Source organism: Squalius cephalus (assembly GCF_949319135.1).
Source record: "Squalius cephalus genome assembly, chromosome: 2".
NCBI lineage: Eukaryota > Metazoa > Chordata > Actinopteri > Cypriniformes > Leuciscidae > Squalius > Squalius cephalus.
This window is the reverse complement of record NC_137123.1, coordinates 36,936,637-36,951,870: the sequence shown is the minus strand read 5'-3', so window position 1 is coordinate 36,951,870 and position 15,234 is coordinate 36,936,637. Positions and strand designations below refer to the sequence as shown.

General features: G+C 36.8%; 2 protein-coding genes across 4 annotated transcripts in view; both read left to right on the top strand.

The window, feature by feature from the left end:
* Positions 1 to 15,234, top strand: part of LOC307147501 (splicing factor U2AF 35 kDa subunit-like) — a 225,512-nt gene that overhangs the window by 18,479 nt on the left and 191,799 nt on the right. The gene's annotated exons all lie outside the window — the stretch shown is intronic.
* Positions 1,699 to 13,942, top strand: cbsa (cystathionine beta-synthase a). The gene is made up of 15 exons (XM_079852151.1): positions 1,699 to 1,814; positions 2,063 to 2,230; positions 4,771 to 5,032; positions 5,825 to 5,931; positions 6,175 to 6,309; positions 6,615 to 6,694; positions 6,779 to 6,983; positions 7,709 to 7,800; positions 8,064 to 8,189; positions 10,479 to 10,563; positions 10,699 to 10,804; positions 10,987 to 11,064; positions 11,857 to 11,991; positions 12,190 to 12,298; positions 12,369 to 13,942. Exons 3-15 carry the CDS (start codon positions 4,788 to 4,790, stop codon positions 12,471 to 12,473), a joined length of 1,608 nt encoding a protein of 535 aa, XP_079708277.1. The 5' UTR covers positions 1,699 to 1,814; positions 2,063 to 2,230; positions 4,771 to 4,787; the 3' UTR covers positions 12,474 to 13,942.

Genomic DNA, 15,234 nt, shown 5'->3' with positions numbered 1-15,234 from the left:
CTATTGACACATCTGCAGGTATAGATAATTTGGAAGGAAGAATACTTAAAGTAGCTGCGACTCAGCTTTCAAAACCTATAAGTCACATTTTCAATAGGTCCGTCTTGAGTGGTACTTTTCCTGAGCTTTGGAAACAGTCAAAAATTATACCTCTTCTTAAAGATGCAAAAGCGGGCTTTACTGGATCAAATAGTAGACCAATTAGTTTACTCCCAGTGTTAAGCAAAATTTTGGAGAAGATCATCTTTAATTAAATAATGGATTATTTCAGTACAAATGAATTGATGACAAAGTTCCAACATGCATATAGACAAGGCTTTTCCACAAACACTGCCCTAGCACAAAAGACAGAGGAGTGGCTAACATGTTTGGATGAAGGGAAACTAGTAGGAGCTGTGTTTTTGGACTTTACAGCAGCTTTTGATGTAATAGACCATAGTCTTCTCATAGCCAAACTCAAAGCATATGGTTTTTCACATTCAGCACTGACCTGGGTGCATAGTTATCTTTCCAATAGGACGCAACAGGTTTTTTTCAATGGTAGTCTTTCCAACTGCTTAACAACATCATGCGGCATAGTACAAGGAAGCTGCCTGGGTCCACTTTTATTCTCAATATTTATAAACGATTTTCCACATGTTTTTAGAAAGGCTAGTGTTGTTATGTATGCTGATGATGCTACTTTGTTCACTGCAGCATCAACATTACCTGAACTCAATGAGAATCTCCAGCATGAGTTAAACACAGTAGTGGACTGGGTGAAAAAGAATAAATTGGTACTGAATATTTCCAAAACTAAATGTATGATATTTTGCAATAGAGACATGTTACCAAGTATCACCTCACTTAATCTGCATATAGAGAGCTATGTGGTTGAGCAGGTTATCAGATTTAAACTGCTGGGTGTTAGACTAGATAATTTATTATCTTGGTCAGACCAGATTGACCACATTGTCAGTAAGATGGGCAGGGGTATTGCTATGTCCCGAAAATGCTCTGTATATTGTCCAACTGCTACATTGAAAAATGTCGTCCAAAGTCTTGTTCTGTCTCACTTATATTACTGTCCAGTAGTTTGGACTTGTGCGGCCCAAAAACATCTAAGAAAACTACAAATTGCACAGAATAGAGCAGCCAGAGTAGCTCTGCACTGTTCTTTTCGCGCTAGTGTGCGTGAGATGCATATTCAATTATCTTGGTTAACTGTAGAGGCAAAAGTGAAATATAATCTTCTGTTGTTCATGCATAAGGTCATGGCTAATGAAGCATATAACTTTATAAAAGAAAAAATATTGTTTAGTGGATATGGTCATGAGCATGTGACACGCTCAGTCAGCAACAAGATAATGATTACTCCTAGTCCAAGATGTAATTTTATGAAGAAAATTATTGTAGACAGAGGGGCTGTAGAGTGGAACTCACTTCCATCCAGCGTCAGGGAAATCAAAAGTCAATTTTCTTTTAAGAAAACAATAAAACAGAGATTACAGGAGTGAAAGTATTACCTGTTTTATTTTTGTATGTTTTGTTTTAAATTGTTTAAATTGCATGTTGAATAGATGTTGCTTTTTGCATAACTGCATAATTTGTACCGTCCTTTTAAATGTGTGTCATGGCAGCTAATATATCGTATAGTTTTCATAGATCTTACTGATGTATTGATTAATTGAATTTTGTATTTTTGTATTGTGATTTCAGTGGACCCCAGGAAGACTAGCGACCACCATAGTGGGAGCTAATGGGGATCCAAATAAAACAATAAAACAGGGATACTGTTGCAATCTTCCAGCAGTACAGAATCACGAGTGTACTGGGTAAACGATATCTCTATTATCTCAAAAATCATAAAACCTGCTGCCATGATTCTGGTTCATGGTGATTGTAGCTAGTATGCATATCATTTGAGCAAAAAGACATGTCACAAGTTTTGTCTATTTATCATTCTCATGTGAGAGAAATTTGCCTTAAAATGTAAAAATGACTTACATTTCAGGCGTTTTTCAAAGTTGTAGGCCAAATGTTTCTTTCAAGTTGTTTGTATAATATGTTGGACATGTCCCAGCTTCCGATAGAAGAGCAAACGAAAAACGCCCTCCTTCCAGCCAATCATATTGAGCGCCAACACATGAACAATTCCATGATGAGTGGTCAACCCCCGTTCATATTGACGTGACACAGGTACTGCTATATGCAGCTGTTGAAGTGGACGGTCGGCGCGCCCGTCAGCAAGGTAAATGTGTATTTCAATCGTTAAATAGCTGTCGTAGACTTGTGCAATATTCTATCAGCGATATATTTGTTACAAAGAGAGTGAGACAGATATTACAAAATAATTACATTTTATGTATTTTTTAATATGGTTTAATGTATATAAAAATTCAGTTTAAATATTTAAATGTGTATGTTATTATTAAGTAATTATCTAAATCCCTTGTGCTTAACAGATCAGGGAATGAGATTTATTAATAACTACGAAAATTTCTTTATAACCAAATCCATTAAAACCGACAACGTTTTACGTATTTACTAACAGACAGTCTGATAAATTACAGAAAAAGTGCACGGATTTTTGTTTGTTTGTTTTGGTAGGTAGCCTACATGAATGGTTGCCTCGTTCTCGCACAAATTTGTATTAAAGGATTTTGTACTTCAAGTCCTATAAGAGTGTTTTGTGGGAAGAGAGTATGCAAGAAAGTCTGAACTGAAAGTTTTTAGATGAAAGATTGTGTAGGCTTATTTCTTAGAGCACATGGACCCACTTTAAACTTCCCCATTCTTTTAATAGTCTTACTCGTCACTCGTGCGTCCTAGACTGGGTTGCCAGGTTTGTGTAACAAAAACAGCCCACCGACTTAAAATAATGGATTTTGGAATCGTTATTATGCATTCTGGTTTGATATCATTAAAAGGTCCTTATAATGTAAGTAGCACAAAACATTTGAAACTTTTAAGAATCGTCAATGGCATCAAGATTTTTATTTACATAGTAGCATAATACAATACATTATTTTTATTAGTCTTTGTATACACTATACTTGCATACAGGCCGGCAGGCGTGGATTAAATAGACTACAGAACACTGCTGCTTTTTTGCTTTATGTGTAGGTCTATTTCTGCTGACACACTATGTAAATATTGTAATCATGAGCGCGACTCATATTTCCATTAAATCTTGGTATCCAGCACACCTGTTTAGACTGACAGAAGATTTGCTTTTGGTTGAAACGGAAAAAAAAAAAAAACTTAATTGAAATCATTAAAATAGGGAAAAACTCTGGTCCTGTAGTGTCATGTTTTGCAATACTCCTTCAGTAGAATTTTGATCAAGCATAATGGAAGATGTTTGATCATTTCTATGTTAAATTTTTGAGAGAAAAAAATTATATACAAACACACAAACAAACACACACACACACACACACACACACACACACACACACACACACACACAGGATAAGCGAATATTGTTGATCATGTCATAAGTCCACATATTAAGTACTGAGTTAATATGTTAATATATCAGTTCTCCTAATCATGCAGGAGAAATGGGCAGGAATAAAGATCTAAGCGACTTTGACAAGGGACAAATTGTTATGACAAGGCGACTGGGTCAGAGTATGTTTGAAACAGCAAGGCTCCTGGGCAATGCTATGGGAAAACCTTGGTCCTGCCATTCATGTGGACATAAATTTGATACGTGCCACCTACCTAAACATCTTTGCAGTCCAGGGACACCCCTTCATGACAATGGTGTTCCTTGATGGAAGTGGCCTCTTTTAACAGGATAATGCACCCTGCCACACTGCACACATTGTTCAAGAATGGTTTGAGGAACATGATGAAGAGTTCAAGGAGTTGCCCACTGTGGCCATTTCACATTAAATCAGTCAAGCATGCTTGCCATCTTGGAGAGCCTCAGAGTTTTAACAGCTGGTGTATTATATGCATGGCTTCTTGGGTTATCTATTAATGGTTCTCTCTGGAATTAACTTAATGGTTAAGCTATGTGCATTCAAGGCGTCAGATTTGTTTGGAATATTTGATACAACTTCATGCTAGAAACGGCTATGTTTGTCTGGGTGATTGGAGTGTATCAACATGCACTGTATCCCTTAAAGGCTTGAATTGTCATGGCTCCTTCATGTCATTGTGGTGATGTTGCTTGATAAAGTGATATAGGCCCTGTTTACACCTGCTATTAAGATGCGTTGTGGTTGATCGGATCACAACTGAACAACGCTAAATACAGGTGTAAGCTGGGTCTAAAACGTTTTGAGCTTGTTTTCGCACTCACCACATTTGGCATGGTCTTGCGGCTATCAGAGCTGGGAATAAAAAGCTGCTGCTCTCTGTGTGTTTTTCCATCGTCTCCGGTCTCCATCTCCTTGAATTTAGGCAATAATCCAAAAGCCAATGGATAAATCTTATTTGATCTACAAAAATACATCATCACTGCAGCACTCTGTTGCCTTCTTGTTAATTCTGTGGATTATGTACTTTATCATTGTGGGCTTTAATGTTTTGGTGATATTTGCATTTGAAATGAGTACAAAGCCAGCAGCCTGGAAGTGTGCCAGTTCCGAAGTCTTTGGACATTTGACTAAATAAATGGGTGATAATGTAGGAACTGCTGCTACTTTTGATTAAGATTAAATTAAATGTCTCCATTGTGTATCTTGTGTATAATCACATTCATTATAATCATGTTCATTCATGTCAAAATCCATTGTGAACAAATTATCCTGGGTTAAACGTTAAAACTCTTTACAGGGAACTATAGAGAAATCATGCCTTCAGGCCCATCCAACCAAGTGAAAGACACCCCTGCCTGCCCTTTTGCTGGCAAGAAGACCACTGGCAGGAATGGCGTAGAGAACAAGTTGGTTTCGGATGATGTAGTAGACAGACCCCTGCAGCCTAATAGAGAAACTGGGGCCACTGACCCTAAATGGATTCGTCCTGACCTGCCAAGTAGATGTACCTGGAAACCGGGAATGTCTCATGAAAAGTCCCCTCACACATACTTTCCCAGGTGATGATCACTCACTTTCAGAATATATCCTAAAATTACAAGATTTCTAATTTAAATCAAGTGACAGGGAAATGACACATACTAAAAAAGCTGAGCCTACTAAACAAAACATTTCTGTTCACTTCTCAGGAATATCTCCTTATTAGGAAACTTATCTGCAAGATAAATGTGTTGAGAGAGAGAGAGAGAGAGAGAGAGAGAGAGAGAGAAAGATTATCTTCTGTATAGATATTTCAAGTAATATTTTATCACAAGGAATAATCACAATTTTTCTTACACACTTTAATTTTAAGAGTAAAGCTCTGTTGTGCAGCACTTTGTTTGAGAAAAAAGTTTGTTTCATTTCATATGATTAAAAGATCAATTAAATTAATGTTGTATGCCTACATTTGGCCAAAGGGGAATGAAATAGAATTGGGATTGAGAGAGAGAGAGAGAGAGAGAGAGAGAGAGAGAGAGAGAGAGAGAGAGATAAACAAGAGTATCTTCTGTATAGATATTTCAAGTAATATTTTTTTAGAACAGTGTCCACACACTGAAGCAGATACATTCTCGTGCATGTATTCATAAGTACATGACTTGGTTTTATTTTTACCTGTTATTATTTGTATTTAGTGACAGTCTTATCATGTATATTTTAACCAGATGTCAAATAAATCACAACGGAAATTTGACAGCATACTCCTTTAAGATTTTTAATTTACACTGTCACAAAATGACCTTAATGTGAGTTTATTTTTCTTCAAGTGACCTTGAGTGTTTTTTTTTTCGTTTTGTTTTTCACCATTGGAGGACAAAAGCTGAAGGCATTCTGCCCAACATCCTGGACAGGATTGGAGACACACCGCTGGTCCGCATAAACAAGATCTCTAAGACTTTTGGACTAAAGTGTGAACTTTGTAAGTAATTCATTCATATTTTTACTTTTGAAGTTGTAAATCAATTCAATTCAAAGTCAATACCATTTAATGACAGAAAGAGTATTACAAATGAGAAATTTCAAAAGCTTGGTATCCTTGAAAGACAAAATATTTAAAAAGACAAGGGATTTTAGACATACACTTGTGTCCATTGAAGTAGTTTTCCATGCTATGTGGATTTATTGTTACATAAAACAGTCATTAAGTTTTGTTTGTCTGCAGTGGCCAAGTGTGAGTTCTTTAATGCTGGTGGTAGTGTGAAGGACCGCATCAGTCTGCGTATGGTGGAGGATGCAGAAAGGGACGGCATTCTCAAACCTGGAGACACCATTATAGAGCCCACTTCTGGAAATACAGGTAATCCCACAGGTCATTTTATTATTTACAGACTGTTCTGTTTTGTCAAACACATTTTTGATACTTCATCTTACCTTTTTTTTACATTCCTATTGAATTGCTCATTGTTTCAGTACAGTATGTTCTTTTCAAAATCTTCAACAATATATGATAATTTTTATTTTGCTTTAGTCATGGTGTCCATTGTAGTGGACATGAAAAAAAATAAAAATAAAAACAAAAGAATTGGGGGAAAAAAAAGAAAAATTTGCTTAGTAAAAAAAAATCTGGTCTGAAGGTCTAACAAATTTGTGCATTCTATGCAGGTATTGGTCTTGCACTGGCTGCAGCAGTGAAGGGTTATCGCTGCATAATTGTTATGCCTGAGAAAATGAGCATGGAAAAGGTACGATTTATCCCAATTAGTTTTCTTACCCCACCAAGAATGTTACATTTCAGTTTATGCATTTAAACAAGAGTCTCATCATAGGTTGACGTGTTAAGAGCTTTGGGTGCTGAGATAGTCCGAACTCCCACCAGTGCGCGGTTTGACTCCCCAGAGTCCCATGTGGGTGTGGCTTGGCGCTTGAAGAATGAGATTCCTGACTCGCACATCCTGGATCAGTACCGCAATCCCAGCAACCCCCTGGCTCATTATGACACCACTGCTGAGGAGATTCTGGAGCAGTGTGATGGTAGTAATCGTGTATTTTCTCTGTCTCTGTCTTTGTTCTGCTTTTGATCTTCACAACATAACTCTTGTCCGTTGTCAATTGAATTGAATTGGAATTGAATCAACCACTTAGCCGCTGGAAGCGCACGGCCCAGTGCAGTCTCACCAGTTGCACCACCCTAAGGATGTACATGTACATGTAGTTAATTAATATTGCTCAGTATTTAAATGTAAAATTACACTGAAACAAGGACACCTTAAAATAAAGTGTAACTGACATTTGTTCATCTTTGGAACATAAATTAAGATATTTTAATGAAACCTGATAGTTTTCTGTCCCTACATTGAACGTCCATTCACCCAAAACTCAGATTTTTCAAAACATTCATAAAGAGATTGTAAAAGAAATCCATATGAATCGAACGGTTTAATCCAAGTCTTCTGAAGTGACCCAATTGCTTGATCAGCAGATAGAGCACTCAAATTTGATAAACAGAAGCTCAACAGTACTTGCTTGATGCTTCTCTTCAGAGGACTTGGACTGAACCACTCAATTCATATGGATTTATTTTACAATGTCTTTATGAATATTTTGAACAATTTTTTGGGTGAATGGCTATCCAATGGAGGGGCGAATATCTCTCAGATTTCATTAAAAATACTTTCACTTGTGCTTCTACGATGAATGAAAGGGTTCTGAGGTGAACTATCCCTTTAACTCTCAACTCGCCTTACCTGTGTCAACAGGAAAAGTAGATATGCTGGTGGCAGGAGCTGGCACAGGTGGCACCATTACTGGCGTTGCTCGCAAATTGAAGGAGAAATGCCCAAATGTTAAGGTAGACACTGATTGTCCCTGAGACCTGATGCACAGCAATTCTTTGAAATTCACTTGTTTTGTAACAAAAAACAGAGTACTATTTTATTTTAAAATGCCAAGAAGCCAGAAAGAGAAAAATGGAAGAGTATACCACATCATAGGAATACCATTGAGTCTGCATAAGAAATCATATAAATTGCAGCTTTAAAGTCACTAAGGCATAAAGTAACAAGACAACACCGAATATGTTCATACGTCTAAAGTCTGTCTTTGTTTTACTAGATTGTTGCAGTGGACCCAGAGGGCTCGATCCTCGCTGAGCCTGATGAGCTTAACCGGACAGATAAAACTCAGTATGAAGTGGAGGGCATCGGATATGACTTTATACCCACCGTTCTGGACAGATCTGTGAGTGACTGTACATAGGTGTTAGATTATGTAGAGTGTTAAATTAGATTCAAATAAAAGTCTAATGTCCTTTAAAAATGGTATTTGTCCATGATAGGGCTCTTCAAGTGGTCTCACTCCTTCATTGGCTGCTAGGTAATTGATATCTGCCAGCCCAGAAATGTTAGTAAAGACATCGTTAAAATAGTCCAAGTGACTACAGTGGCTCAACCTTAAGTTTATCAAGCGACAAGAATACTTTTTGTGCGCAAAAACAAAACAAAAATAACGACTTTATTCAACTATTCATTTTCTTCTGTGTGGGTCTCTGATTGAGTTGACGTAGTGTAACAGCGCAGCGCTTCTGGGTTGTAAGTCAGAACGTAGACTCACTATTGGCCAGCAACACACGCATGACACATGACCAGCGTCGGCCAATAGTGAGCCTACGTTCTGACGTACAACCCAGAAGCGCTGCGCTGTTACACTACGTGAACTCACTCAGAGGCCCACAAGGGGGTTGGAACAACATGAGGGTGAGTAATTACTGACAGAATTTTCATTTTTGGGTGAACTAACCCTTTAAAGCATCCTGTGTACAAAACCTAATGATGAAATCAACAGTGAGTGCATCATGATCCATATTTGAACCATAGTGAGCATGTTTAACCTCTGGCTATTGTTTATTTACACTAATTTCCCAAACATCCAGACATGAATTAGCCCTGTTATAGGTGCACATATTCAATCACGTCTTATCGGATGCGTTTATGTATAACTGGGACAGAGACATAGAGATGAGGCATTGAAGTTGATAGTGGAACAGCAAGAAAAAATTAAACCAATGATGAAAGCTCAACCTTCAAAATTAGACTTGCTGGTAAAACTTTAGGTTCCATTTGTTAACATTAATTAACATGAACTAACAATGAAAAATACTTAAAAAGTATTTTTTTTATATTAGTTCATGTTCATTTTAACATTTACTAATACACTATTAAATTCAAAAGTTGTATCTGAGTTGTAGACTGGCTGGAAAACAAGTATGGCTTCACACCCTCAAATAACAAGGAGCTTTTGTACAAATTTACTTTTACATCAATCAGACATTTGTGCAGAGAATCAGTGGTGAAAGTAGGACCTGACTTGATTTTCAGGATGAGAATTCTGACTCTCAGCTGTATAAACCAAATAGTCTGGATGTTTACATATATGTACGTTCAGTGGTGCCTGACACTTTTTTCGTTTTACAAACACTGTATTAACAAACATTAAATAACAATGAGCATTTGTTACAGTATTTATTCATCTTTGTTAATAAAAATACAAGTTCATGTTTGCTCAGGTCCAATAAATAATATTAAGCAATTTATAACCCTGTAAACCTTACATATGAATTTATAATAGTAAGATAATAATACATTTATGTATCAAATATGATACAGTAGGCTTTATGGGGATAAAAAGAATTTCAAAATAATAATAATAATAATAATAAAAATGCTTATTTGATTAATTTTTTTTTAACTTATATTACTTAACTTAGCTTTTAATTTATATTTAAATAAATAAAGGTGTCACATACCATATCAGGCACATTATCACATACTTGCAGTAAAAGTGCTAAGATCAAATATTATACAAATTATACTCTCCTCATGTCTTCATCTGGATAATCCGACGCCCAAAAGGATGGACCCTGTTCTGTGACGTCCACATGTTTGTTGCAATAGTCCACTCATTGGTTCCATTTGTTGCTATTTTGACATTTTACCAGTAGTTGGCAGTAGAAGTATAAGGTTGGCTTACAGTGTCCTATTGGTGGGGGAACCAGTCATGTACAAATAGGGTTGCAAAATTCTGGGAATTTTCAAAGATGGAAACTTTCTATGGGAATTAATGGGAATTTAAGGGAATTAACAGGAATTTATGGGAATAAACGGGAATAAACTGGGAATTTTCAAAGTTGAAGGTTGGCTCTTCATAGGGAACTTAAGAGCCAACTAGAGCAGTGCAGCACACTGAAAGTTTAGAGAGACGCACATGCTCGCAACAGGGCTTACTTGACAACAAGTTCATATATCAATATTCTAACGAATAGAAATAACCTTAAATAATGTATCTATCCGTCTCTTATGTGTACAGTTACTTTCAGAGTGGACGTGCAAGCGGTTGCCGTGGTAATGAATATTTCCAAAATTCCCCAGCTTAACTTCCCATGGAAATTTACGGGAAATTTTCCGCCCCTTTGCAACCCTATGTACAAATGATGCAGGACTACTTTGAAACCCCTGTGTGTGTTTATTTCAGTTGGTTGACAAATGGTACAAATCCAAAGATGATGAATCGTTTGCCATGGCCCGAATGCTTGTAAGAGATGAAGGGCTGTTATGTGGTAAGAACATGATCGTTTATTAAATTTCACCTTTATATGTATGTGAATTTTTCAACATGTTAAATGTTTATGAGAATATTGAAGTAGGTATATGCTGCATTGTTTATCAGTCTAATGCTCTGTCTCTGTTGTCAGGTGGTAGTTCAGGCACTGCCATGGTAGCTGCAGTAAAGTTTGCCAAAGAGCTGAAGGAGGGTCAGCGCTGTGTTGTGATTCTGCCAGACTCGATTCGAAATTACATGTAAGGAGAAGTCTTACTGAATAAAAGTATTCAGTTTCAGTTTGTTTTTCCAGGGAGCACAAACCGATAAATTTGACCTTAAATGCACTTTAAGTTTCTTTAGTTAAAAGCATCTGCCAAATGCATAGATGTGTGCATGCATGTATAACATATACTGTTTAAATATAATATGTACTCTAAAGGTCCAAGTTCTTGAGTGATAAGTGGATGTTCCAGAAGGGCTTTCTGAGGGTGGAGGACATCATGGTGAATAAACCCTGGTGAGGAGAGGATCATTTTGTCAATTTAAGATTTAGTCAGCAAAGCTCAAGTGGAGTGTATAGGTGAGACTAGGGCTATTTGTCATACTTTTCATTTGGTGAATATTCATTAAGGTACTTACTTAAATTTCTCTATAGGAATATAAGTTCATCTTTTAAAATATATTGAACATTTCCATCATCATTGCCACATAAAAAAAGAAATACATATTGACCTTTTTTGACAACATGTCATAATAACAATACATGATCAGGACATCACACTATATGGGGTACGTTTTTTCAATGCATTTTATTTATTTTAGTAAAACAATTATTAAAACACAAAACAATTAACGTAACAGCAAAATATGTACAATTTATTATACAAAAATATCAAACCATTAATTTGAATAGTTTGTAACATTTTAAACACAACTTACCATTGTCCTGTGAATACTTTTCAACTTTTAAATTAAAATCCATCTCAGTTATGACCCAGAACTGAGGTTTTATTATGATGATAGTGGAACATTTAGTTTAGAGAACACATTCATCTATTCATCTATAATGTTATTTAAAAGGGTTTTGAACTAGGTGTTTAAACCATAGAAAACCCATTTCACTCCACACTTTTTGGTTATTTAGATATTGTGGATATGATAACTTCTCTTTGTGAAAACTATGGCCATTTTCCCCTATTTTAAACATTTATACAAAATCTAGGTATTTAGAACCTGAGCAGCCTCTCATTTGTTTTTGGTCCTGTGTTCATTCTTCATTTATCTTCATCTGTTATTCAATTACTTCCAGGTGGTGGAATTTGAAATTGCAAAGTCTAAACCTCTGTGCTCCCCTTACTGTGCTGCCCACAGTCACATGCCAAAAAACTATCAAAATTCTGAAAGAAAAGGGCTTTGACCAGGCACCTGTCGTAGATGAAGCTGGGTGAGTGAAAATGCAACTAATATGAAAAGGACATTTTCATATTAAATTCAAAATAAAATGTTGACGACCTCACTGTAATTTTCATCAGTACCTATTGTCTTAAAACATTTGTCAATGTAAATGAAGCTGATTGAAAGTGTTTTACACTACATTTGAATGAGGACTGGAATACAGTTGTGTTTGGCTTCCTCTCTGCAGGTTGATTCTGGGTATGGTGACTCTGGGAAACATGCTTGCTTCTGTGCTCGCAGGAAAGGTGAAGCCCTCTGATCCTGTCAGCAAAGTGCTCTACAAACAGTTCAAGCAGGTGAGTCTAGTGCAGGACTTTTAGAAAGGTCAATCCATCTGATATTACTTTACCATTTTGCCTGTTTTAGATTCGTCTAACTGACAACATGGGAAGGCTGTCTCGGATCTTGGAAACTGATCACTTTGCCCTGGTGGTCCATGAGCAGATTCAGTGTGAGTGTTTATTGTCATGACCAGACATTGAGTAATAATTCTTCATTGACTGGATTCTTCATTGACTGGATAATGTGAACAAAAGGCCCTTGGTAGGGCAAATCAAAAAACAAAACACAACAGGGAAAAATTTTAAACTCACAGACTAGACTAGACTAGACTAGACTAGACTAGACTAGACTAGACCAGACCAGACCAGACCAGACCAGACCAGACAACGGCAACCAGAAGCACAATATGGATACAAAATGAACCAGCACAGGACAGAAAACACAAGGGAAATAAATAAGGAAGGAAATTAGGAAGGTAACGAGGGAGAGCAGGTGGGGCAATTAAACCAATAATCAGGTAATAAAAAGGGCAGGGTTAAGACAATAAACAACAAAGCACATGGCACATAGAAACATACAAAACAAGAGAACACAAGATTTCCTGGCTAATGAAAACATAAACCATGTGCTTGACAAAAACACACGAGACAAGAGTGCACAGTGAGTGAATAAACACTAAATCCATGTGCATACAATAAGAGACAAAACATGGAGCATGAATGTCCAAACCTGGACACTGAACTGAAACAGAGCTAGACTGCCAAACACCATACTTTGCACTTACAATAGAAACAAGCGGACGAAAGAGTGTACGGAACTTGAAACAGCATACTCACACAAAGACAAGACGATAGGAGCGTCAGAGCTCTGTCACCAAACCAAGAATAAACCAAAAAAAATTTGTGACAGAAATCTGACCCTTCTTAGAGGTCATTTCATATATTCTGTAATTATTTATCCCAGAGGTCCACTTATAATGGCTTAGCGTGGTGCATAGTCGGCCTCTATAATTCAGAGTTTATGTGAAACTGTGGTGATGGTGAAGGTGACAATGATATAATGATGATAATGATATTTACATAAACATACAATAACCCATCTGTATAAATTCAAAGAAATAAAATATTTGATATTCATGTAACAAGCTAAACTCAACAGTCTAGCACATTCTTAATTAGTTGCTACCTAGGCTTATTACAGCCTGCTAATATCTGTCCCTGAGTACTGCATTGAACGTGAGCCTGTACCAAGACAATACTTATTTAAATGAAATTCTTATCCTATATTCCTCAACATTGTTGCTTTAAATGACTGCTGATTTGTTAAGCTAGCATCAAACATTTCGACAACCCATTATAACTTAAGGCAACCGATCATGTTTTCATTAATTGTTTTTGAGAACTGCTTAATCTTGCTTGGAACAAAACCAACTAATATTTACATCTCTTAAAGTTGGCATGAAATTAAAATTCACCCAATCAATTTTTTAAATGCATGTTATAGATCTTATTTTAAATTATTCATCTGTATCTTTTTCATAAAAAAAGTAAAACTTCATAAGGTTTAATCATAATGCCATAACTCAATTTTCCATTGAAAATGACAGACGCTACTTCCATTTAATTTTCGACTTTATAAACATTAATTTTCTTTAATAACATCCGCTTTTCAAACCCTGCATTACATTGTGACAATCAGACAATCACATTGTGACATTCACAAAACAATCATTTCTGAAATGAGTTTGTACAAACTGCAAAGGTCTAAATGAAATGATTCACTTTTAGTGACAGAAGCAACACAGAGCAGGAACAGCACAAGGTTTGACAGATTTTGTACATTTTGCCTGTAACATTGGCTTAGGTGTTTAAGAATATTATTATATATTCTCTTTTTCTATATTACATGTGACTGGGCGGGCAAAGTCTCTAACACCAAATAGGTGTTCTGTCTGCTGTTTAGGAGCTTAGTTTTAATATATCCTGCACAAAAATATACACTGAACAAAATGATAAATTAAACACTTGTTTTTGCCCCCATTTTTCATGAGCTGAACTCAAAGATCTAAGACTTTTTCTATGTACACAAAAGGCCTATTTCTCTCAAATATTGTTCACAAATCTGTCTAAATCTGTGTTAGTGAGCACTTCTCCTTTCCCGAGATAATCCATCCACCTCACAGGTGTGGCATATCAAGATGCTGATTAGACAGCATGATTATTGCACAGGTATGCCTTAGGCTGGCCACAATCAAAGGCCACTCTAAAATGTGCAGTTTTACTGTATTGGAGGGGTACCTTCCCCCCGAAAAAAGGTCCTGGGCTGGTGTGGTTATACGTGGTCTGCGGTTGTTAGGCCAGTTGGATGTACTGCCAAATTCTCTGAAACGCCTTTGGAGACGGCTTATGATAGAGAAATGAACATTCAATTCACAGGCAACAGCTCTGGTGGACATTCCTGCAGTCAGCATGAATTAATGTGTTTGGGATGCTCTGGATCGGCGTATATGACAGCGTGTTCCAGGTCCTGCCAATATCCAGCAACTTTGCACAGCCATTGAAGAGGAGTGGACCAACATTCCACAGGTCACAATCAACAACCTTTTTAGAGCTGTTGCCTGTGAATTGAATGTTCATTTCTCTATCATAAGCCGTCTCCAAAGGCGTTTCAGAGAATTTGGCAGTACATCCAACCGGCCTAACAACCGCAGACCACGTATAACCACACCAGCCCAGGACCTTTTTTCGGGGGGAAGGTACCCCTCCAATACAGTAAAACTGCACATTTTAGAGTGGCCTTTTATTATGGCCAGTCTAAGGCACACCTGTGCAATAATCATGCTGTCTAATCAGCATCTTGATATGCCACGCCTGTGAGGTGGATGGATTATCTCGGCAAAGGAGAAGTGCTCACTAACACAGATTTAGACAGATTTTGTGAACAACATTTG